This window comes from Poeciliopsis prolifica, unplaced genomic scaffold (assembly GCF_027474105.1).
Source record: "Poeciliopsis prolifica strain line A6 unplaced genomic scaffold, Auburn_PproV2 SCAFFOLD015, whole genome shotgun sequence".
In the NCBI taxonomy this organism is placed as follows: Eukaryota; Metazoa; Chordata; class Actinopteri; order Cyprinodontiformes; family Poeciliidae; genus Poeciliopsis; species Poeciliopsis prolifica.
In genome coordinates, this window is record NW_026562390.1 from 1,896,681 (window position 1) to 1,921,659 (window position 24,979).

The window sequence follows — 24,979 nt, forward strand, 5'->3', positions numbered from 1 at the left end:
ATTGGTTTGTTTCAGTTCAAAGAAGACAGAAACATGATAAATTTGGTTTATTTGAAAGAAATAATAATAAATGCAGAGAGAAAAGGTACAAACAACATTATCAGAAAGTTTTGTTGTTTACTTGCTCCCAGGTCTGGAAGATTATGATATCACGATATGTTTTCTAATGTATGCATTTTTAAGAACTTAATCGTGAAGGTCTGGCGGTTTACCGCGATATGAACCGACACATTCAGTATATATTGGTATATTTCATTCGTTGAAGCTGCTTCTCCCACCGCACACATTGAAGCGTTTATCCCAGGATTTATCTCGCTTTCTGGGTTTGGACAACCAGGGTGTTTCGATGAATGAGTCCAGAAAAGAAGGCCGCCAGTCGGGTGAGGCTCGGTTCATTTTCTGAGTTTCTGTTTCCGCTCAGCTAACGGGAGTGTTAGCGGTTCCCATGATGTAGCCTGAGCCGAACTGTACGTCTCTGTTTTCTTCCTTCTCGAACGAAAAATGTTTATTTTTAAAGTTTCACCGTCACGTCGTGTTAAAAATTGCGAAATTTTGTCAAATTTAGACATGGCTTCACTTGTTAGCTCAATGCTAAACAACGGAATGCTAACGGCCGTTAGCAACCTTCCTGTCGTTTTCCCAAACAGAAAAGCGAAGAAGTTGTTGTTTTTTGTTGTATAAATTAAGTGTTTTGTAGCAGTAACCATATAACGGGACCAGAGACGATAATCTGAGTTAATCTTTTCTTATATTGATTGATTTATTGACCTTCGGAAAGCTCCCTGTTACCTGTCAAAATGGCGGCTGGTCATTTTACTGACTAAAATTAAAAATCCTTTATTGTCCCACAGTGGGGATTAATTCAGGTCTAACAGAAACAAACCGACTTATGTAGATTCACAAAAAGAAAAAAATATAAATATACAACAATTTTAAGAATAACATACTGTATAGTCAATGCAAACTTGCAAGATAAAATACAGTGCAGGTAGCAAAGATATGGAGCTGTGCAATTCACTTATAGGATAAGAAAATTATCTTTGAGGTTTCTCTGACTATATCTGTAATTTATTGGAAAAACACTACCAACTATGAAATAAACTGATGCAGTGGTTAGAAGCATAAGAACTACATTATGAAAGTCATATGGGCGCTGGGCTAAAGCGGGCGCCAGAAACAATGGTGGGGGGGAGGGGAGAAATCATTTGTAGTTATATTTAATAGTTCCCTGTGCATGTGTAAATTTCATGTTCAATATCATGGCACTGACTAGGCTCGACGCCTCTTCGCTCCTTCACCTTAGAAAAGAAGACTTGGTGAAAGAAAATGAAAGAGGGACAAGGATAAGCTAAAGATATAGAGATAATTAAAAAAGGGAAACTGGTTGAAAAAGAGTTGGTAAATGAATAGGAGACTTGTAAATATTCACGTAATAGGGAAATGAGAGGTCACTGTTTTCCTGCCACTGTTTGCTGAATTTACAACAAATCAGATTATTGCAAGAAAAATGAAAGGAAGGGAGAACAGTTTGGTCTAATATTAGGTGGAAGTGTAAGAAATAATTTAACAATGTTGTTTTTTCTCCTAGTTCTGGAGAACTCAGACTATGAAATTGGCCTGATTGGCTGGGTGCTGGTCGGACTTTCTCTCCTGCTGGTGCTGGTCACGCTCCCCCTTTCCATATGGATGTGCTTTAAGGTCAGCTGGTTATCAAATCTAAGTTAGGCATGTCTTTCAAGCAAACACAAACTAATTTAACTGAGTGATCATTTTTGGTGTTAGCATAAATTTCACTAGTCTGGTAGATTGTGGACCAAAATTGAAACTTTTTTACATGTTAATACCACAGAAAGTACCCTTGTGTTCGATTTATCTGTTCAGATAGTGAAGGAGTACGAGCGAGCCATTATCTTTCGCCTTGGGCGCATTCTGAAAGGAGGACCCAGGGGACCGGGTAAGTCTGGTTTACCACACATAAACGCCTCCGGTTTTCACATTGTTCATTTTCTTTAGCTTATTCTTAACACCAAAGATAAAAATATATTGGAAGGGACTGTTTGGTTGAGAGCTTGGAAGATAAATTGGATGGATTGACAACAGGAGCTAGTCAATAAATTTGTACATAACAGGTCTCAAATACTTTTAAAACATGTAAATTGGCCTTAACTATGCTAATGTATTTAGTTTTTTTTTTTTGTTAGCTGGACTTTTCTGTGCGGAAAAAGTTTGAATAGCAAACTGGTAAATTTGTTCATTTGTTCTACATCTTGAGACGGTTGAGGCTACCGCTAGCCTGATGCTAAAATGCATTAGGTAGGCAGCTTTTTTAAATCTGTCATGGTGGACAACGTTCATTTCTGCCACTGAAGTTTCATCAGCAGAGTTTGACTTGATAGGGTTTCTCATGTTTACAATGGCAAAAGTTATTTACCTTCTTGTTACACCACAGGGTTGTTCTTCATCGTACCGTGCACTGACCTCTTCATCTATGTGGACATGCGTACAGTCACCTTCGACATCCCGCCACAAGAGGTACGACTCGCTTTTCATGCACTTGTGGTATATTTCAAGCATTTATTGATTTAATGACTATGGGTCAGAGCTAATTAAGAAGCTAAATTCAATGTCTAAGTAAGTTAAAAAAGCACAAAGCAAATAAAAACAGATTTTAGTGTTGAGTTAAAAAACTGTTCAATTCATTTGAAAACGTTCCTGTTCTGTCAGGTTCTGACTAAAGACTCGGTGACGGTGAGCGTTGACGGCGTGGTGTACTACCGGGTCCAGAACGCCACCCTGGCTGTGGCCAACATCACCAACGCGGACGCCGCCACCCGGCTGCTGGCCCAGACCACCCTGAGGAACGTCCTGGGCACCAAGAACCTGGCGGAGATCCTGTCCGACCGCGAGGAGATCGCTCACAGCATGCAGGTAGAACGCACAACCCCTCCACCGTTCATGGAGAAATGAAGGTTTGTTGATTTAGATTGGCTACGATTCTCTTTTTTTGTCAAAGTATTGTCCTCTTAAATAATCTATGAAATGAAGCTCTGTTTCAATGTGACGTCACACTTCCATGAACTTTCTAACTGGCAGCCATCTTGGTAGGCAGGTGCTATGGAGTTGCTATGACAACAATGAACAAGCCACAAGGTTAGAGCTAGTTCTCGGCTCGTTCTCATCTAACTTATCAACAATGTTAGGACATTATAACTACTTGAGTACTCTACCCACCTCTGTAATACTAAGATAAAGATCAGTGGTATTTACTGTAGTACTGACGGCCGAGCTAGCAAAATTAGCTTAGCTAATGTGGCTTTTACCTGCTAGCTAACATGGACATGTACTTACCCTGCCAGTCACCAGAAGCTTGTTATTCACAAGTAGAGTTATCGGTTTCGACAGCAACTGTTTTGTTCATGTATCTTTTTCAGAGTGTGCACATATTTTCTTTATGTCGGTCTCCAATCCGTGGGTTCGCCAGGCCTTGTGCTGCCATTGCCTACCAAGATGGTGCGGGCAACTTCTGGGAACTATGAATGAATTAATTAAATTTTTAAACAGGGAAAAGCAGGATTTACACACAACACATTTAACTGGCCATTTTTAAGGTGACATTTAGGCAACAGAGCAAAAAGAGCAACATAATTGGCACCAAGAAAAACACAAAAGTACAATTTAATAGCACTGTGCCAAACATCGTTTTGAAAAGTTAAAGCATTTAAAGAAGATAAGCGACACGGTGACAAGTCAAGCCAGAAAGTTAGTTGTGAATGTTGTAGGTCAGTCTGGACGAAGCCACAGACGACTGGGGGATCAAGGTGCAGCGCGTGGAGATCAAGGACGTGAAGCTGCCTCTGGAGCTCCAGAGAGCCATGGCGGCCGAGGCGGAGGCGAGCCGCGAGGCCAGAGCCAAGGTGAGGCGGCGCGTAGGATGACGGCGCAATAGCGTCACATGTAACGAGTGTGCTCAGTGTTTAGCCATAAGTGTAAACATAGCTTTAGTGTTTTATCTCTGGAAATCTGCTAGCTGTTGTCTGAATCTTTGGTTTCATGTGGAGGTGAAGGCTCTCCTCCTCTTCCTCCTGCAGGTGATTGCGGCGGAGGGTGAGATGAACGCGTCGCGGGCCCTGAAGGAGGCGTCCCTGGTGATCTCTGAGGCCCCGTCGGCTCTGCAGCTGCGCTACCTGCAGACCCTCAACACCATCGCCGCCGAGAAGAACTCCACCATCATCTTCCCGCTGCCGATGGACATGATGCAGAGCCTGATGAAACGCTGAGGAAGAACGCCGCCCTCACACACACGCACACACACACACACACACACACACACACACACACACACACACACACACACACACACACACGCACACACACAGACAGGTCAGGGAGACCTCCTGCCTCTGAAAGCATCTGTTTAGGTTTTAAAACTCATTAAATTGCTTTAACTGAACGATCCAGGAAACCTCAAACCAAATAACACTGACAGCATTTCTCCACATGAGCCACACACTGCAAAAACAAAATATTTACCAATATTTTAGTCTAGTTTCTACTGCAAACATCTAAGTCTAACTTTCAAGTAACTTTCCAGCAAGAAAAAGCAGCTTGTTTTAAATAAATAATTCCTTAATATCCATTGATATTAGTGAAACAATCTGCTGGGAAAATTATTGACTTATAACAAATTGTTTTTGTTATACAAAAACAATAGTTTTGAAAACAAGAAAAACAATTGTTTTTGTATAACAATTCTTATTGTTATACAAAACAATATACAAAAAATATTTTTTGACTTTTTTATACAAAAAAGTCACTGAAAAGTGACTTTTAAGTTAGTTTTGTCTTATTTCTAATGTATGAAGTTATTTGCAGTAGAAACTCGACCAACTGTATTTGTATTTTTACAGTGTAGGAAGATTTTATTTATTTTTAACAAACCAAATACTTCATATTAGTCTATTAAATATAACATAGAACACAATACCTTGGCTGTTTGTAGCATGTTGTGATCAGGCATTACATTATGACCACTTTACTAAAGATTGGGATCAAAAGTAGCGACTTCTGCGCTTCAACTGGATTCTTCATTGAATCGATGAAACGTCCTTCTAACTAAAATGTTTTTCATTTCACTCGCTGTTCATCCTAATCTGGTTCTAGATCCAGGTTCTTTAATCACATCCATTTCTTAATGATGTTCATTTCCTCCCTCGTTGATCCACCTTTCCTGCTCCGGCTTAGAAATTAACTGTTAATATTTTAAATTAAAATCCACATTTAGTTAATCTTATAGTTAAATATCCAAAATGTCATTAATAAATGCTTGAAAAACTTAATTGTTTCTGGAAATATGTAGAATTTGAGAAAAGAAACCCTTATTTCCAACATGAACATTGCATTTTGTTTCACTCCCAACAGTCAGTGGTCATAATGTTTTGGCTGATCAATGTGTGCCCCGGCAGCAAGGTTTAGTCGTTTTCTGCAGGAAGTGAGTGGAAGGAGGAAAACCTACAACAATACTTTACACTCTGTGGTTGGAGCCTTAATAGATAGAAAAACGGAGCAAATTTACGCCAAAAAACCTGGAAATTTTGAAATTAATTTAAGAAAATTTCTGGCAAAAATCTTGAAAATATTTGAGACAAAGCAAGGAAATTTCTGAATAAAAAAAATCAAATTTACAGGAAATTTACTAGAAGATTTTTGACTCTCAGAAATGATCTGAGTTTCAAAAGTTGAACGTTTTTGAGTTTTGAAAGTCAAAAATTTCTACGTTTCATTTTTCTCAATCTAAGAATTTTTACCTACAATTGCCCTATTATGCTTTTGTATTTCTACAAAAATCAAACCCAAACATTAGTTTGTAAAGCTTTCGCCAAAAACCCCTTACACAACAGCAGATCTGACTCAGTGTTTATGCATCTTATTTTTTTTTGCCTGCTTGTTTGCTGTGATTTTTAATTTCAATATTTATTATTTATGAGGACTTTAAATAAAGATGCAACCCACAGAAAAGTTTGTGAGCTGGTTTGTGAATGAGAGATGACAGAAACTTGTTGAATTTGGTTTATTCAAAACAGAAGCAGCTGCATTTTTTTTATTTTAAATTAGTCTGGTTTCTGGCAATAATAAAAAAAAAATACAGAAATGAAAGAAGTCAGCAAACAGGTCCTGTACCTTTAAAACGACAAACTAAATGAGATTAAGGCATCGCTTGTTTTCCTTCTGAGCTATTCAATATAAAATTAGAACAGTCTTCGATAAAAGTGCAAAACAAAACGTCTCCTGTTGGTTCTAATACAAACAAAGGCACTAATGTGGCACTAAGGACAGAAAACAAACTAAAAAACTAAAACAAAGTGAGGTGGAAGCTGAAAACAAAGCCATTCTTGGCGTTTGTTGCATAATGCTTGAAGAGGAAGAGTGGCGATGGCGGTGATTCGCTCACAGAGCCAGTTCTGCCATGGCCCGCTCCAGCGGGTCGCTGGTCCAGTAGTCGTGGTCCCAGCCCAGGAACCAGCCGGTGAACGTGGGCGGCTCGAAGCCGTGCTTGATCTTGACGATGGGGGTCCGGGCGTCTCTGTTGGCCGGGTCGGTCTCGATGTAGCGCACCGCTGAGGGAGCAGAGGAAGCCATCTTTACCGTTTTCATCAGGATTGTTACTCACAGGCTGAATGTTCTTAAAGGGCCGGTTCAGCCAGAATGTATTGATAAAACCAATTAAACTGGTAAAACATCAGCATTCAGTCAGTGTTTCTTGAAATTGTATAATATTAAACATCTTCTCAATCAACATGATAGATTTTGTGGTAAAGATATGTAAAGATTTTTTACAATATTTGCGTTTAATTATCGCCATATTGACCACGGACTGTAACCTGTGGCTGAGGCAGCTGTCTCTTTTTTTGGCCAATTTTGATTTAAAAAATTGCAGTAAAAATTTTGATTTTGTATGAATTTTTCAGATTAGGGAAAACTTGAGGAACTTGATGTAATCTGGAGTCAAGAGGGCCATATATAGACCTACGGCGGGCCAGATTTGGCCCCCGGGCCTCGAGTTCGACACCTGTTATAGCCCAACTTAAAATGGAAGAGTGGTATTCAGAAAAAATATAAAGGTTTTTCTTTTAATAATGCAACAGTTTGAATCCCTTTTTATAGTTTTGAGTCATTAATGATGTGCAGATTTGAAAATATTTCTTATTTTTGACCAGGTAAAACAAAAAATTAGTTTGATTTAACTAGTTTTGTGACTCATCAGTAATTTAAGAACTAGAACTTTTTAAAATCAATATGAGGGAATTATGATGTAAAACAAGCTCATGTTTTTGCTGGAAAGTTACTTGAAAGCTATTTTTATTTTAAGAGTTTTCTGCACTGCAGTCTAGACTAAACATAGTTGGGAGGATTTTGTGTTTTTACAGTGAACTGTTTAGTTTCTGCTGCTAAGGTGTGATTATTCTGCTTGTTCTCACCAGACGCCATGGCTTCGGTTTTTTCTTCCTCCTGAGCTTCGTTCCCGATCCAAACAAACACCTGAAGTGAAAAAGGTTTGGTTCTGGTTACATTTTCATCCTTATTAGCGCAGAACTGATAGCAGACAGGAAGTTCTGACGTTTACCTGCTCCCAGGTGTCGAGGATCATGACGTCATCAGTGGCGAGGTCATCCTGGGTCATCTCCCCGGGAACCTCCTCGATCTGTGAGGGAGAACAGTTGTTGTTTTTGGGTGAACCGAAGCTAAAATCTTAATTAGTTTTTTTTTTCTCTGGACATTGTCGGCAGTTTTAGCATTTTTTTTTGGAAGAACTTACGATGAAGTTCCCGGTTTTATTGGAGCAGGCGAAGAGTCGCGGCGGGTGAGCGTCCATCTTGTCCTTGAGTCTGGTGGAGGTGCGGTACTCTGCCTTCCCGCCCAGAGCGGCCCAGAACTGATCTGGAAAAACAACACGTTGTCCCTTTAAGAACCATTCCAGTAAACCACATTTACTGCAGCTAACGACCGCCTTACGCTGCAAAAACACAATATCTTACCAAGTATTTTTGATCTACTTTATTGTACAAATATCTTAGTTCATTTGAAGTAAGACAAAACTAACTTTCAAGTAACTTTTCAGTGTGAAACAGGAGCTTGATTTAAGTGAATAATTCCTTAATATTGATGAAAAACTTCTAGTTCCATTGGTAGATTATGTCACCCCTAAAATAGGAATTATTTCTGGTATAAGTGAAATAATCTGTCCACATTTACTCAATATTAAGGAATGATTTACTTAAAATAAGCCCCTATATCTGAAAACTAACTTCTAAGTTTCGCTATTTGCACTAGAGGATGATTTCTCAGTAAGGTTTTGTGTTTTTACAGTGGGCTCACCAGTTTCTCCTCCCTCTGAAAGCTCGTCGGACGGCGACACTCCCAGGATGCCACACAGCTGCTGAGCTCCCTGCTTCTCCGTGTCGCTGGCGCCCACTCCCACCCACAGGGTGGCGCCGTCGGGGCTCACAAGAAGGAAAGCGTCATTGGAGTTCAGGTTGGAGGCCACGGCGTCGAGCTGCAGGAACACAGAGAGGCTGAAGGCTAACGGGCTAAAGAAAACACAAAATCTGCTCAGGTTGGGGCGACACAAAAAATATTCATTACAATTTTTGCACAAATAATTCTTAGATAATCAGATGTTAGTGGAATTAGTTCTGCTTGTTTTGAGCTGTTTTCGGGCATCTTGTCACTTTAAATCCAAATAATCTGCTCCCATTCTCAACGTTTACACTTACACCGTACAAATTACTGCAAACAAATGTGTAATTAATTGAAAAGCAGAAGTGGAGCCTCCTGCGTAACAGCAAGAATGCAGGTGTCTGATGGTAAGTCAACAGGTTAAAACTCGCTGACCAAACTTTCTGGAGCTCTGCTTGGGTTGCTAGGTGACGGGCGGAACTCTTCCGGGGTTGCTAGGTAACAGCTGAGTTCCCTGGCTTGTGACTTAACAATCGGAAAGTTTTTGAAATGGCTCATTTTCCAGACACCCCAAAAAACATGAAACAATAACCAGCAGAGTGAATTTTGTTTTTAGAAGCAGTAGAAACTCAAAATGTAAATTTTGGATAATAGTCAGTTTTAATAATAGTTTTAAGTCAGTAAATCCTTAATATTAATGAATAAGTACTAGATAGAATTGAAATAATCTGACTGTGGAATTAGAACTTTTATATTCATATTAAGGAACTATTGGCTCAAATCAAGCTCCTATTTACTGCTGAAAAGTTACTTGTAAGTTAATTTTGTCTTTTTTAAAGTGTAATTAAATATATTGGTGGAACATGAGTCAGACGCATATGAGACAAAATCACACTGCAAACTGTTTAGTCGTTGTTTGCTGACATAAATATATGCGCTCACATCCGTTTCACTGCAGAATTAGACAGATGGTATGAAAATAACGCCACAGAAATGCAGGTTTTATGGCAAACCAATGAAAAGTGAAGGAGTTAAAATACTCAGATCCTTCCACCAGGGTTCCTTCATATTGACTTAAAAGTTCTAGTTTGACTGGCAGATTATTTAAATTTTAAAATTAAAAATTTTTACCATATGAAAAGTGAAATAATTCACATTAAGGAATTACACGTTGTTAAAAAGTAACTTGTAAGTTAGTTTTGCCTTATTTCAATTAGATATTTGCAGTAGAAAATAGATAAAAAATACTTTCGGTTTTTTTTGCTGCACATCAATTCGTAGTCAAACAAGAGCAACTGGTGTTCGGGGACTATTTTCAGCAGCGGATTAATACAGATCTAGAAGGTTTATGGTGCCAGCAGGACGGTGCCTGAAAATAAACTACAGTGTGTCTGTTAATAACGGAGCAGACCTCTTACAGGGCGTTTAATCTGCTCTGAGGCGCAGAGGAATCAGCTCTGCTCCGGCTAAGCAGGCAACACTTGTTAAGGCTGGCGCCGGGCCCCTCCACGGGATAAATCGACTCCAAATAGATAAACAAGAAGCAGATAGAATAACGTCACCACTCACCTCCACGGCTCTGGTGTGCCCCGCAGAGTTGGAGCGCACCTGGAAGAGCCGGGTCTCCGCCGGAGCCGACTGGCCCCCGTCCCTGGACGTCCCCCCCCTGTAGACCACCATGGGCTGGCCGCCGAACAGGCTCATGAGGTGGGCCGGCTCCTTGCCCTGGACCACCCTCACCTGCCGCACAGACAGCAGTGTTAGGCGGGACGCTCAGTTATCCACAGCGACTCATCAAGTGCTGATCAACATCAACGACACCAAAACGATCAGTTAATACAATCATGTTATCCTCTACACAATCACTACTGAGTGCAAACATATGAATGGAAACGTGAGTTGTCATTAATCTCTATGCAAGCAGGTTGAGACTCGATCACTGTTAAAGCATAAGCTTTCCATTTTGATGGAAAGCTTAGTGGAAGGAAAATCTGTTTAAAAAACATCTGCAAATTCAGACTGGTTGGACTCCAAACACTCTGTACACACAAGGTAAGCCACAACATACCACTGCTAAACAAGCTGGCTGTTTGTAATATGAAATAAACGAGTGGAAGGTTTAGTGGAAGGAAAAAGTATATGTATGCAAGCTACAACTATGGCTTAACCGCGCTGAGTTTTCCTTAAAATGCTCCACAAGCAGGCTAAGACTCAAGGATCATCACTAAAGAAGCTGGCTGTTAACCATAGTGCAAGCATATGGATGTAAAGTTTAGTGGAAGGAAAACTGTTTTTAAAAAAATCTACAACTTCTGACTTGACAACTTTTGACACCATCTATATGGAGAGTAAACTACAAAAACCTAATTTATATTAAAGCCAACTCTATCCAAGCATTCATCTCAAGTTTAAAAAAAAGCTTTTCCTTCCACTAAACTTTTCATGACTATGGATCCATATTGGTGAACAGCCAGCTTCTTTAGTGACTCAGCCATCTTGTAGAGTGTTTGATTGATAACTCACAGTTGAATCTTGCCTACAAACATATTTCCACCATACTTTTTCCTTCCACTCAACTTTCAGTTAATATGCTTTCACAGTGTGAAATTTATTTAGGATTTTTTTTTTTGTGACATTCTCTATCAATCTGCAAGCCATGAAGCCACATTTTTATGAGCTGAAAATCAAAATTAAAACGTTTTAATTTCAGAAACTTTTAGATTGTAATAAATAGTTCTATGCTGCAGTTTTTATTATAAACACCAGATGGCAGCAGAGACTCGTCTAGGAGACTCGACATGTCCGCCATTTTTCTTTTTAGCTGTGACGTGGCGCCGTCAGTCAACAACCCGGATCGTCCTAATCCCAGCAGAGCCAGGAGAGATAAATATTTACAGACGAGCTTCGGCTCAGGTCCGCAGAACGCGATGAACGTGTGAAACATGACGTTCAACATGTTCATCACGTCTGCCGCGCAGTTTGACCAAAAATCTGTAAAGCTTTGCAACGGCTGATGATGTAACTTCCTGTTGGATAAATCACTGAAGTCAGCAGGGAAAGAAGCAAAGAGGTTGGAGAGAAAGGCAGGAAAGGGTCCAGTTCATGTAAAAGTCTGTAGGTCTGTGGGTTTCAGACAAACTTTAGTTAATAGACTGATGGCCTCACATCGCACTGCACAGAAGAGTTCAGGGTCAACTCAGTGACTCCAACGTGCCCACATCTCCACACAGCCACCACCGTGCCCACATCTCCACACAGCCACCACCGTGCCTACATGATGAGCTTTGTGTAATTTTCTCCATTCAGTGTCTGTTTGTTACGGACAAATATCTACTTTCATGGCTAAGACCTAAATGCTTTAATTACTATTTAGTTACTATTTTCCATATTAAGGAAGCAGCAGGGGTGTACTTAGTTTTCAAACTGAGTTCTCTTGTTATTTTATGAACATTGAAGTCATTGAATGACTGGATATGTGGAAATTTAGTTTGTCTCGCTCATTTTACTTTCAATTTTAAAACAAATGTAGATCTCGATAGAACAGAAGGAGGGTGCACTTCCTCTTCAAAATGACTGTAGGTGCAAAAACTTGGAAATTTTTAGATTTCTGAAATTTTTGTATGAAAAACTTTACAGTTATCTCTTAAATTTTCCATATAAAACTTGGAAATTTCTGAGTTTGAAAAGTCAAAATTTTGTTTGAAATTTTTGAATTAATCTCAGAATTTGTCTGAAAAAACTTGGAAATTTCAGTTTTGGAAAAATTACAAATGTGTTGGAAACAACTCAGAAATTTTGAGATTAATCTCAGAAAATTGTTTCAAAAGTTTAACTTTTTTACTTTTCATCCACAATGGCCCCAGTACGCCGTCGCTGTACGGTTCTGCATGAATGGATTGTCTTCTTGCAGCAACATCAACACAAAATGTCTTCCATGCGAAGTGAGGTCACAAGTGAAGGTCATACGGTTAGTTGAGCATCAGCGGATGAGAAGCAGGCGGGGAGGGAAATACCTGAGTGGTTATAGGAGCACCAACAACCTGAGGAGGCGGGGCAGAAACCAACGAGCAAAGAAGCAGCGGAAGAAAACAAAAACAGAACGGGGAATGAAAGGATGGAAAGGTCCGGAGGAAACGCAGCCGAGAGTTCATGGGCGTAAGAAAAGAGGAAGTTGCCATGTCTACAACAAGTCGCACCTGGACGGGACCGCCGCCGAGCTCGTCGTCCAGCTGGGAGCCGAGGATCGCACAGGCGCCGACTTCATCCTGACTGGAGTCCGACCCCTGCCTGAAGCACAGCGAAGTTATGAGCACGTTTTCAATCAGACGGTGAAAAACCAAAGAACATCAGAGGGCTGATTTGATTTAAAGTTTAGTGGCAGGAAAATCTGGTAGAAAATTATCAAAACTTCACAGCAAAAGCAAAATCAAAAACATTTGGTCTAGTTTTTTCAGATAAGTTTTCAAGAAGATATAGCAGCTTGTTTTAAGTAGATAATTTCTTAATATTAATAGAAAGTTTGAGTTCCGGCAGATTATTTCACCCATAAAATGGGGAAATTCTCTGGTTGCAAATTAAATAACCTGCAAGTGGAACAAGGAACTTTTTCATTAATATTAAGGAATATTTTGCTTAAAACAAGCTCCTGTATTTTGCTAAAAAGCTACTGTAAGTTCATTTTTTTTTTCATTTCAAGTGCAAGAAACAAACATTATTGGTAAGGTTTTTACAGATTTTATTTACATTTTTAACAAACCAAATACTTGTTTACCTTTATAACAACATGTGAAATAGAACATGTCCTCTCACCACATGTAGATGATGTGTCCCTGCCGTCCTCCATGACGGTAGTTATACAGGATGATGTAACTGTCTCCTCCAAAGAACTGTCCATATGTGGACGGATCCACCGCCACCTTATCGGATCCCTCGATACGCCAGATCTGACATGGTTACAGACAAATAGATCCCATTAGATATTTTGTCTTAAATATTTTCAATATTTCCAGCTGAAATATTCTGCTAAACTCAGAATAATAAGCTCAATAGATTTAATTCTGCAGATTAATGAGTGTTATGTTTACATCTCAGTTACTTTTAAATCATAAAGTTGGTGGAGAGAATTATGGAGCCCCCTAGTGGATATGGGGGGAATTTTATTTTCATTGCTGTCAAATTGCAAAAGTACGACAGAACATTAGTGCCAAGAAAAAATAAATAAAATTCTGAGAATAAAGTTATAGCATCAATACTTTTTTCTTGTATTACTTAGATTTGATCCTCGTACTTTTATGACTTTCTTCTCATTATTTCGACTTTAACATCATAATTTATCTTTATTCAAGTAACATGACTATTTCATTTTTGCTGTATTTTAACTTTATTCTCACTCAGATCTATTGTGATAGAATTAAGATTATTCTGGTAATATTTATTCTCATATTATTGTAAGTTTATTCTTGTTCGACTTTAAAACTTTATTGTTGTAAAATTCTGACGTTATCCTTTTGGTTTATTTTTTTATTTTTTCATAGTATGGCTCTAATATTCCATCGTACTTTTGCGATTCAACACAGAAGGAATAAAAGTCCCCTCCACGTCCAGTAGGGGGCTCTGTAGCTAACTGAGAGCTGCTTTGTGCTCATTGACCAATCCCATCTCACCTGCTTCTCTCCGCTGCCGTCGTCCACCATGCCGTGCTGCGCCGCCATGGCCGACGACTCGTGCAGGCTGGCGGCGTCGAACGCCACTTTCTCGATCTTGGCAATGCTGTTGGCGATGTAGGCGACGCCCAGACCCTCCGTCTGGTCTTTGTCGCGCCAGTTCTTGAAGAACTGCTTGAAGAGCGGCGTCTCGCCCGACTCTGGCAGGATCTGGACCTCTGTGTGTTTGGGGTAGCCCATCTGCTTGATGAAGTCGTCGGCTGCCTTCAGCGCCGCCTTTCGTTCGTCCATGTTGGCGTCTTTCCCTGGAGAAAGAATCACCGAGTTCAGCTTCCACTGCTAGGAGAAGTGAGTCCTGTGACAAAGTTTACGCTGACCTTTCCAGACGAAGATCTTGCCGTCGGAGCCGTGGTCCAGGATGAAGCAGTCGCCGGACTCCAGGGCGCTCTGAGCAAACGGGTTCTCCGCCGCCACCAGAGCAACGGTCATGCCGCCGCTGGCATTGGAAACCTGGAACATGTAAAACAGCAAGAGTCATGTCCCAGTACCAACCAGTACAATGTAAAAAACCAACCGGAATGAGGATGGATCTGTTCGAAATGACTGACAGACTTGAACCTAACAATTTGGATGGCTGAAATAGTGTGGGATGCTTGTACAGCAGTTAACAGGACACTATAAATCCAGATCATGTGTTTTATTACGCTCACACACATAAACTAGAGGAAGTCAAACAAGAGTGAAACTTTCAGAAAGGAGAAGTTTGGTTTGAGGCTATTGTTCTCTATGCAGATGACACTCAGCTGTTTGCAGTGTTGACGCTAGTCGTTAATCCTGAGAACCGTTTAAAATGGAATCAAGTCGAGGTTTGATTCGTTTCTCTACGCTTCCATCTGTCATCTGCTCTCACAGTCACACTCTAACCTTATATAGTTTCGCCCGCTTCCTGTTTGAAGCGTCAGCTTTGATGTCATCCGAAGCCCCAGGAGGCAGATCTGGTTTGGGGCCTAAAACCTGTGAGCAGAGGCAGCGATTTCAGAGAACGTCTGTGTTTGTTTGGTCGTTTGCTTCAGTGGGTTTACTGGTCGGACCTCCGTCATCTTCTCCCTCTCCGCTCCCTCGTCGCAGACGTACACCCGGGCCCTGCCGCTGCGCTCGTTGTCACGGATCCCCTTGGCGACCTGCGTAGCCTTGAGCTTCTCGAAGCGGTTGCTCTGAGAGCCACACCACTGGTAGATCTCCTGTGGGATGAGAGGGAGAGCGTTCGGTTCCCAGAGATTCTCTAATTAAATTAGCAGAAGCAGCTGCTTTATTTGTCTCTGGTGACGGTCAGATGATATTTTGTTCCATAGCTAATGAGGATCTTCTCCGTCTGACTCACAGCCCCGAGGTCCAAGATGAAGCAGTCGCCTTGGTTGAAGCTGTCCCAGCTGACTGGCACCTCCGATGCCCGGACGACACGCCGACCTTTGACCTGGAGCACCCGCTGCACCGACACCTCATTGGTCACGACGTGTTTGAACCCAGAAGCTACGCCTCCTTTCTGGAAGGTACATTTACATTTATTTATTTATTTCAAAAAGGTTTTTAAACAAGGAAAAGAAGAGAACATGTGCGTATGGAAGCTTTGAATGTCATTGTTTATCTTGCGCATGTGCTCAACGTTGGAGGGCAAAAAGACGATTCTGTTGCCGCTACAGAACGAAAACTGTAGATGTTATTAATTCAGTGCAGTGCGACAACAGCAAAGGGAAAAATAACTCAGGAAAGCCGCTGAAGAACAACTCAAAACCACTTTCTTCCTCCCTCTCCGTGTCGCCTACGCTACATGGAGACTCGTTGCCACAGCAACTGACAACAACGACACTTTGTTTCACACACACACACACACACACACACACACACACACACACACACACACACACACACAGCAGCAGTTGGTTAATTTAAAGACCTGCTATACTTATGATCTGTCTGGTATTTAGGTCGACTTTTTTATTATTATTTTTAACTGAACTGAAACACCAAAATTCCACATCACATCTACATGTTCAGGTCTTCATAGTCAAGCTAGCATCATTCAACTACTGCACTCTCTCTCGCTATTTTTTCTTAATTGAAACATTTTTCTGGCCTAGTTATCTAGTTGTCATAGTTCACCAAAGCACTCAATGCTTTTTTTCTTTCGTATATCAGGTGTACATTTAAGATTCAGCATGTAATGTTGACAACATGACAGCTAAAACCATGCTAGTCATCGTTAGCCAGCAGCTTTTTGCCCTAAAGTGGAGAATCGTGATGCAAAGGATTCATGCAACTACGTTTCTGCTTGACGTAAGCACTTATTTAATTTAATTAGATACCATGGAAATAAATTATAATTTACTTTTAGGCCTTTAAATTAATATGAGTTACAAAAACATATAATTTCACTTCGTAATAAGAAGTCAAATTAATAAGTAATGATAGTAAAATTACAATAATAATTTAATAATTATGTTGATAACATAAATTTTACATTTTAGTTCAAATAAATCAAGTCTGCAACTTTTAGTTATCATTTTAAAACGTTAAATGTTTCCACAACAGGCTGGATTATGATATAATCCCAGTTTGACGTCCTACCATGTACTTGATTCCAGATTTGAAGTAGCCCAGAAACGTTTTGGACTCGTGTCCCTGCACCTCACGGTACTGGATCGGTTTCCCCCCGAGGAAGTCGTCCATTTGGACAGTAAAGATGGCCGCCGCGCCGCTCTCATCCTGGCTGCAGAAATCGCCTGCATCACAAGAAACAGGACACTTTACAAATCAATATTGTTTGTTCTTAGTCCAAAAGATACAAAGACTTTAAATTTAACAGTGAATCATTAAAGACACAAAACAATTTTTATATCAGAAGAAGCCATTTTTTAGTTTTGCAAACTGTATATTTAAATCATTGCAAATCTTTTACATTTCTCCTGGTGTGTTTTGTGACAAATTATGAAAAAACTAGTCACAAAATTCGAATTTTTTTATTCATTTTTATATATTATCACCATATTTCCAGTTATTTTGAATCTGATTCCAATTTGAACCAAATTTCCGCTCCTTTCGGAACCAGAATAACAAAATCTGTTTGTTTTTTTTTTAAACATACAACCGAGTACGATTTAATAACAATTCAGAATAATACTAAGTTGTTTATCTTTTAAAAGTAATTGTATTAAAAACCCAGCTCTCTTAATCATCTACCAATACTCGCTTCCAGTAAGGAATCAAGAAAGATAAGCCAACGTCAAATAATGAAACTGTAAGCTTAAGATAACAGTAAAAAATTTGCTTAAGCTAATTTGTGAACTGTTCTGCTTCTGGACTAAGCAAACCAATAAAATGTATTTCTTTTTACTGCTGGCATGTTTCCAGGCAGACAAAGGGAACTGGAAGTTTTATGTTTTTACTATTTTATAATATAACGCTGCTTGTAATGTGTCACCAATTCCTGCACTGTAAAAACACAAAATCCTACCAAGTATTTTTGTGCAGCTTTCAGTGCAAATATATTAGTACAATGAAAATAAGAAACTAACTTACAGGTAACTTTTCAGTAAGTTATAAGAGCTTGTTTTACATAAATAAGTTTTTAATATTGATTTAAAAAATTTATTTAATATTTTAAAAATTTGCTAAATTTTCATACTATTAAAATTAATACTAATAGTTTTTTGTATTAAAAATAAAATAATAATTTGGAAGATTAAATCATTTATAAAATTGAATAATTTCTTGTTTTAAGTGAAATAATATTTTCTTATTTAATCAATATTAATGAATTATTCACAGAAACAAGCTCCTGTGTGTTGCTGACAAGTTAATTGTAAGTAAGTTATGTTTTATTTTGAAACCGGATAAAAACACAAAACAAATATTTTGTGTTTTTACAGTGTGATAATAATAAACATAAATCCATGGATGTTTCTGTTTTTCTCTAATTCTCACCCAGCCAGAAGTGGAGGTCGTACTGCAGGTTCCCGGATCGCTGCTTGATGGTGTTGAGGATGAGGTAGGCGTCGCCGGTGTAGAACCCGCCGTAGAGGTTCTCCGGAACCGGCACCAGGTCAAAGTTCTCCACCCTCCACACCTGCAGACCCGGGTTCTGACCGGCCCGCTGGAACTCGGCGTGCTGCGCTGCCATCCTGCCTGAGGAGGAAAACGCCGCGGATGAGCCACAGGCTGCAGCCGCCGCGCCCTTTGAGCGCCGTCGCCGTGGTTACGCAGATAAAGATCAGGGCCCTAGGTAATCATTAACAAGTGGGAGGATGATTCACCGCCCAGAGGAAATCCTGGGGATGGCGACAGAAACGCTGCGTGTGCAGAGAGATGGAGGAGGAAGAGGAAAACGCAACTTACCGCTGAACACTGTAAAAACACAAAACCTTACCAAGGAATTTAGTCTGGTTTTTATGGGGCATATCTTAGTATGCTTGAAACAAGACAAAACTAACTTAACAAGTCGCTTTTCAACAAGATAGAAGAACTTGATGAAAAAGTTTGAGCGCCATTTTTATACTATTTCACGTATAAAAGGCAGTTTTTCCAGGTCACAAGTTAAATAATCTGCAGTGGGACTAAAAAGTTTTTGTCAGTATTAAGTAATTACTAGCTTAAAACAAGCCTCTATTTCTTGTCCGTCCTGAACATCTGCGCTCACAAATAGCAAACACTTCATCCTTATCCAGAAGACACTCGGCACCACGTGGACAGATTAGCTAAGAGTTCATCTGAACCGGGTTGTACGGAAGACCATTAGGGACATTACAAGAAAAAAAATTCTGACAGGTAAATCTCAGAACTGTGATTTTTCTCTCAGTAATTTGACTGTTTTCTCAGAATTTTAACATTAATCTCAGTTTCCTGTTTTCTCTGAATTTTTACTTTTTTCTCAAAATTTAGACTTTTTTTGTCCTTCCGAGTTTAACATTTAGTTTTTAGTTGCATTTCTATAAACTTTTATAATCCAGCAAATTAGAGTATAAAACTCAGCGGGAGTTTAATATTTAGTGTATTCATTAAGAAAATACAGTTATTGTAATTGTAGTCCAAAAGTAGTTCTGTTTGGTCTGTTTTTGAGTTCACAGGCAGGAAAAACTAATTTTACAGTTGTGATTCATTTGAATGAATCACATTCGTCAGCAGTTTTACATTTGCAGCAAAAAAAATAAAAAATACTTCATAATATTTCCCAGCAAACACAAGAAAAACTGAAAACAATCAATCTGTAGTAAACCAGAACTTGACATCTTTAAAATTTAATTCCCCCTTGATCTTTTTTTGTATTTCAGAACTAAAGGAATTTGTTTTCCCACAGGAATGGAGTTTGAGCCCACAGACATGGCAGGAATCTGATCCCGACCCGGCAGACGGAACCGAGACCAGCTTCCCTTTTTGTTCCCCTCGTTCCTCCTCTTCCTCTTATGTAACTGTGAAGCTCAGAGCTGAAACCTGAAACACATCACGTTATTCACAATCAAACTGATATATCATCAGAAACTAAAGATACTAAATTAAATACAGCTAATTCAATGCTAAGTGAGACAGCAGTTTGACGACCAGATCACAGGTCTGCAGTGGCTCTTCACAAAAACACACAAATTTAGCTTTTTGGCCACTTTTTAATTATTTTCCTGCAATATTTGCCTTGAATTTCCACAAAAAATGCCACTAAAAGCACCAGGTTTCACAGCACATTTTGCAGAGTTAAATCAACAAGCGATTGCATCGTTACAAGTATTTCCAACTCTTAAAATGACTCCAGCTCTTGTTGAAAGTTAAATTAATCCTGATTCAATTTGAAAAAAAATCAAACAGTGTTGATTTAACTCTGCAAATATCTTAGATGAGACAAGTCATTTTTAAGCATGATATAGAAGCTTGTTTTGCGTAAATAATTCCTTAATATTCATGAAAAAGCACGAGTCACACTGGCAGAATATTTCTTGCTGAAAAGTTGCTTTTTAGTTCGTCATCTTTCATTTAAAGTGCATTAAGATATTTGCATTAAAATACTTTGCAACATGTTGTGTTTTTGCAGTGCTCTCATGAGTCGCCCAGTGACTCATGAGGATGTTTGAAATAAAAACAGATCATATGATTATCACTCAGTGCTTCTCTGCAGACTGAACCGTGTCCCGGTCCGACCCAAACAGCCGTGCCATTCGGCCTTGCATACCTCGTCCCCTCCCCCACTGTCCACCAACCTCCCTCTCTGTTATCTGGAAACTCAAACTGCAAAGAAACTGGGGATTCATTTGAAGAGAAACCACATTTTTGTTGTGCTTTGTGATCCGTCTGCTGCTGAAAGAGAACCCAAAGTGGATTTTAAGGCCTTGAGAGCCTGTCCAGGGTTTCCATCCCCCACTCTGATAAAAATACAGCTCCAGCAGAGAGGAGGGAGTCTCCTCATGACTCATTTTCTCCTTGAATGCCATTCTTCCTCATTCTTTTGTGGCTCTATCAGATTAGAAATATCCTCACTCCTTCCCTAGCATCTGTTATTGCTAGCCTCTCTGTTATGAAGGGATATAACAGTTATTTTTACCAACAACTGACAAAACCACTAAATCGACTTAACCAGGCATTAAAAATGACTAAAAGGTTTATTTTTTTCCCCTAAAAAGGCAGCTACAAGTAGTGAGGTGTGGCGTTTTTCCATAAATAAAAATGAGCTAATAGCTAATTAGCTAGCATTGAGCTGAAGCCGTTAGCTTCAGGGGAAGCTACGCTAGCGCCAGCTAACTAGCTAGCTTAGCTATGCTTGTTTCCTACGAGTTGTGAGCATTAATAAGCGGTTAAAAGTGTCCTTAAAAGGGATCTCAAGTATTTATGGAGACACTGAGGGAAATATATTTCATGGGAGAGTTACAAAAACCAAAATAAACAAAAATCCAATGAGCTATCAGGCGCTAATTCTACCAATCCAGCCTGTTTGCTACTTAGCATCAATAAGTCGCCTCTGCAGGCTGATGGCTGTGACTGAACGAAATCAGGAAGTTTTTAATTGAACCTGTATTGTAAGTTATTGACTGTATCATCAGGATCATTCTCTGAATTTGGTGCGTTTTGTGTCTCAGGTTTATCTCAAAGATTTTTATATACTGCAAACCACATTTTTTGAGAAAAATCCACCATAACTCTTGGTAATGAAACATGCAAATATGTCTTAAAAATTATGTTTTGAAAAAATGTTATGAGTTGTTGGAGCATGACCAATGTAAAAGTTTTCACTGGATATAAAACCAACAAAAAATAACCAATAACTGCAAGTTATTCCTACTAATATAAACATTTTATGCATACTTTAACCTACATAAAAGAAATATGAGGAAAAATAAGTGAATCATTTATAAAATGGCACTTTTTAATCACGTGCCTCCAGTTTTTTTTCATAAAAAAGCCTGATTTAATGTGTATTTTCTTGATTTATGAAAAGTACTTTTATGTCAAGTTGCCATACTCTACTTACCACTATAATTATTATGATTCAGAATCAAATAAAATATACTTCCAGGTAGTTATTTTAATCGAGGGACAGGTGATCTCAAAGGAAGAATTAGTTTATTATGTTATGGAGGAATGAAATTGTCCTGTCACAGGGTTGAATTTAAAGCAACATAAGTAACAAAGAAATTGGTATTGATGTTTAGGATTTCATGCATAAAGTTGGGAGACGTATTTTCTTGAAGGTTCAAAAAGTCCTTCACCAGATGCAGGGATCAAAAACACATTTTTTGTGGTATATTTTGAAGTAATCTGAGACTCCAAAATGCACTGAATTCACCCATCAGGCATGCTTCAGCTGTTTGAGGACAGGATGCCAAATGAGGGCATCTGGACTCAACAGCTGAACGGAAACGTCCCGCATGTCAATAGCAGGAGACGCAGCCCGGAGTCCCGCCCAACAGAAAACACGCACTGGGACACAAAGCTGCTGATTGGTTCAGGAAAATCTCATATCTGGTAGATTGGTTTGCTCTTTACTCTCTGACGCTTTGCGGATGTTGAGGTTTAACTTCCTCATAACAGTTTGTCTCTATAGAAACCAAATACGAGTCACGACAGGACCAAGAGTCATTCTGCTAATGAAATATTTATGCAACTTTATGCTTTGTTAGTTTCTTCTGAAGGCAAAAATACTTCATATCAGTTAATAAGTGAATGTTTGGGGGTTTATAATTGCAAAAAATTGTCAAGTTATGTTAAAAGACATTTATGAAACACTCTTAATTTTTAATAATTTTGCACTTTTAGTTGCTTTGGTTGACTTGGAAGGTCATAATAAACATTACTAGTCATTTTGTAAGGACAGACCTTGTGTTCCTTATTAATAAGTAAATATTTTTGAGCTCTATAGTTCACCTACACAAGTGAACTGCAGAATAAGGTCTATTAGTTTACTTTGAACATAAAAACTAGCGAACCTTTAAATAAATTAGACTGCAAATTATGCTTTTTCTGGATCAGCTGCTTTGTAAACAGCATGTCAAGTAGAATTATAACTTATTTCAGTTGCCAAAGCTGCATTTGCTTTAGAGTAGCCTATCTTAGATTTGCTTGAAAAAAAAGCTCTGTGATCAGGCAGTTGTAATAAATTGGAGTCACATTTCACAGAAAACTGAACCTAAAATAGCATCTGTTTTCAAATGCAGCTCTATAAATACAGAAAATTGAATTAAACTTACTTAGTAGGAACAGTGATGCAAAAAGTGGGTGGACACTGAATGGGGGCACCAAATTATTTGGGATGTTTTCCCCCCTTTCTTTTTGTATTTAAGAATTGTTTGTACTTTGAAAATATCTAGCTGTAGTGAATACAGAATAAATACAAAATTGCTTGCCATATTTAGCATTTTTCTCATCTTGTAAGAGCTGAGCTGCCTGCGTGAGTGAGAGAGAGCGCAACCACACATCCAAACTGCAGTTTCAGTCCCATATATGGCGCCTGCTGCGTTGCGCAAAGGCAAATAAAAACACTTTTAGTCCGTTTTTAAATCTCTGCCAAAGAAAAAGTCCGCGATCCTTTAATCACCGCGCCTCCTCCTGACATCAGGCCGTTATTCCAACCGAGGCCACAAGTAAACTGCAGCCCGGATTATAATTCCGTAATCTGCCCTCCTGTGATTTAAACAGTGAAACGCGGAGATTACCTGAGCGTGGAGGTTGGATGGAGGATGATCGGGTGTGAGCGAGCCGATGGGGAGCGCTTCCGAGCTGCAGCCGGGGAGGAGAGGCGTCGAGTCGGCGTGGCAGACAGGCTGAGCCGCTGTTTATGCTGCCGGGGCGGGACACACCCCAAGCAGTCCCCTCCCTGACCCGGCCCGCTGCTGCGGCGTCCAAACCCCCGCAGCGCAAAACTGGCATCCAAACGCCATTTCTAATGAAATAAGAATGGCACTTTGCCCTGCTACCCCTAAATAAATAGGTTTTAAACAGAATTGGGTCGTTGCATTTACTTTGGTAACTTTTAGGATTGCTGCATTTTTTTACTTTTACTTGAGTAATTGTTTGATTTTACAAAGTACTGCTGCTCTTATTTGAGTAAAATTCCTGTATTGTCTCCCCACTGAATGGAAAAGAAAATTTACCATAAACAGACACACAGCTGCAGTTTTTGTTAAAAGTTTCTGTTTTTTTATTGAAAGAAATTGATTTGGAAACGTTTTATTTTGCCTGGTTTTGTTATTTGTTGTTACTTATATGAATTATTGTCATTTTCATCTTTAAAAAAACAACATTTCCACTTACCGTCATATTTTGGTCCATCTGATGATGTAATTTTTAAATAATAATAATTAAATAACTGATAATTCGATCAGTTACTCAGTACTTGAATAGACATTTTACTAAATACTATTCAGTGATTTCTTAGCAACTACTTTAATTTATTTGAATACATTTGCATATAATTTAACATATGTCCTTAGAAGGCCTGATGAAAACGACTAGATTTGGATGAGTTTTAAATCACAGCTCTTTAACTTTATCGTCCTCTGGTGGCGAAAACATGTAACTACACATGACTGGCAGTCGCCTAGAAGATTAATAAAATACTTTTTTTCCCTCTAAGTTGTCTTTTTAATGTATTGCCATGAAAACTTCTTAAGGATTTTTACACTTTATAATTACAAACATGTCTATAAAACTTCTAAAGAGAGTTTCATCAGAGAATCACAGCTGTTTCTTTCCTTTCTTCCCTTTTTCATCGTTGCTGTTTTTGCAGTAGTGTACAAACGCTGTATTTTAGTCCTCTACTTGGCATGCTCAGCCTTTCAAGGAGAAACAGAGTCTGACGTATCCATGTGGGCGGCGGAGCTGTTGCTCACCCGAGTCAAGGCCTGCGTGTTTCTGCTATAAGACATTTACGGAGCGCGTTGGTACCTCCAGCCGAGAACTGGATCCCTTAAAGCACACATGACTCACAGAAAATACTGCAAGAAGAAAAACATTCAAAAGGAATTTTAGTCACACCAAAAGCAGTTGTATGTTGATAGATAGTTAATCTGTGTTATGTAAGGCAAGTGTTATTGTCCTCTTCAGCTGGTTGTGACTCTTGTATATTGCGATTATTGGACTCTAAATGCAGTTTGTACCTGTTTGGACAACTTTTGGACAATGGCCAAGAGTCTCACCATGTCTTTAAGGGAGAGTCCACACCCTGACTTTGGTTGCTTGTATCTGCGATTTTGTTCTTTCTTTCTCTACCCAAAACCCGTGACCATAGACTGACCAGTAAACCAATAGCCTTTTGGCTCAACTCTTTCTTTACCATGACGAATCAGTACATCGCCAGTACATCGCCAGACATTCATGAAGAAGACCCAAAG

At 39.3% G+C, this 24,979-nt stretch overlaps 2 protein-coding genes across 3 annotated transcripts; one reads left to right on the forward strand and one right to left on the reverse strand.

The window, feature by feature from the left end:
• Positions 1-198: 198 nt before the first annotated feature.
• On the forward strand, positions 199-6,206 carry LOC129366634 (stomatin-like). The gene is made up of 7 exons (XM_055040607.1): positions 199-380; positions 1,589-1,698; positions 1,882-1,954; positions 2,450-2,532; positions 2,725-2,928; positions 3,780-3,914; positions 4,089-6,206. Exons 1-7 carry the CDS (start codon positions 347-349, stop codon positions 4,275-4,277), a joined length of 828 nt encoding a protein of 275 aa, XP_054896582.1. The 5' UTR covers positions 199-346; the 3' UTR covers positions 4,278-6,206.
• gsna (gelsolin a) lies at positions 6,053-23,438 on the reverse strand. 2 transcript variants are annotated; one of them, XM_055040604.1, is made up of 17 exons: positions 23,303-23,438; positions 18,099-18,299; positions 16,743-16,897; positions 15,499-15,660; positions 15,209-15,358; positions 15,042-15,131; positions 14,495-14,627; positions 14,118-14,422; positions 13,264-13,397; positions 12,651-12,741; positions 12,468-12,494; positions 10,024-10,194; positions 8,374-8,551; positions 7,814-7,935; positions 7,622-7,699; positions 7,476-7,536; positions 6,053-6,614 (listed from the first exon to the last, which is right to left on the reverse strand). In XM_055040604.1, the coding sequence occupies exons 2-17, from the start codon at positions 18,292-18,294 to the stop codon at positions 6,445-6,447; spliced, it is 2,223 nt and encodes a 740-aa protein (XP_054896579.1). In that variant the 5' UTR covers positions 18,295-18,299; positions 23,303-23,438; the 3' UTR covers positions 6,053-6,444. The 2 variants fall into 2 exon arrangements, with proteins under 2 accessions (XP_054896579.1, XP_054896580.1); XM_055040605.1 differs by lacking the exon at positions 12,468-12,494 and having other exon boundaries at positions 23,303-23,437.
• Positions 23,439-24,979: the final 1,541 nt, after the last annotated feature.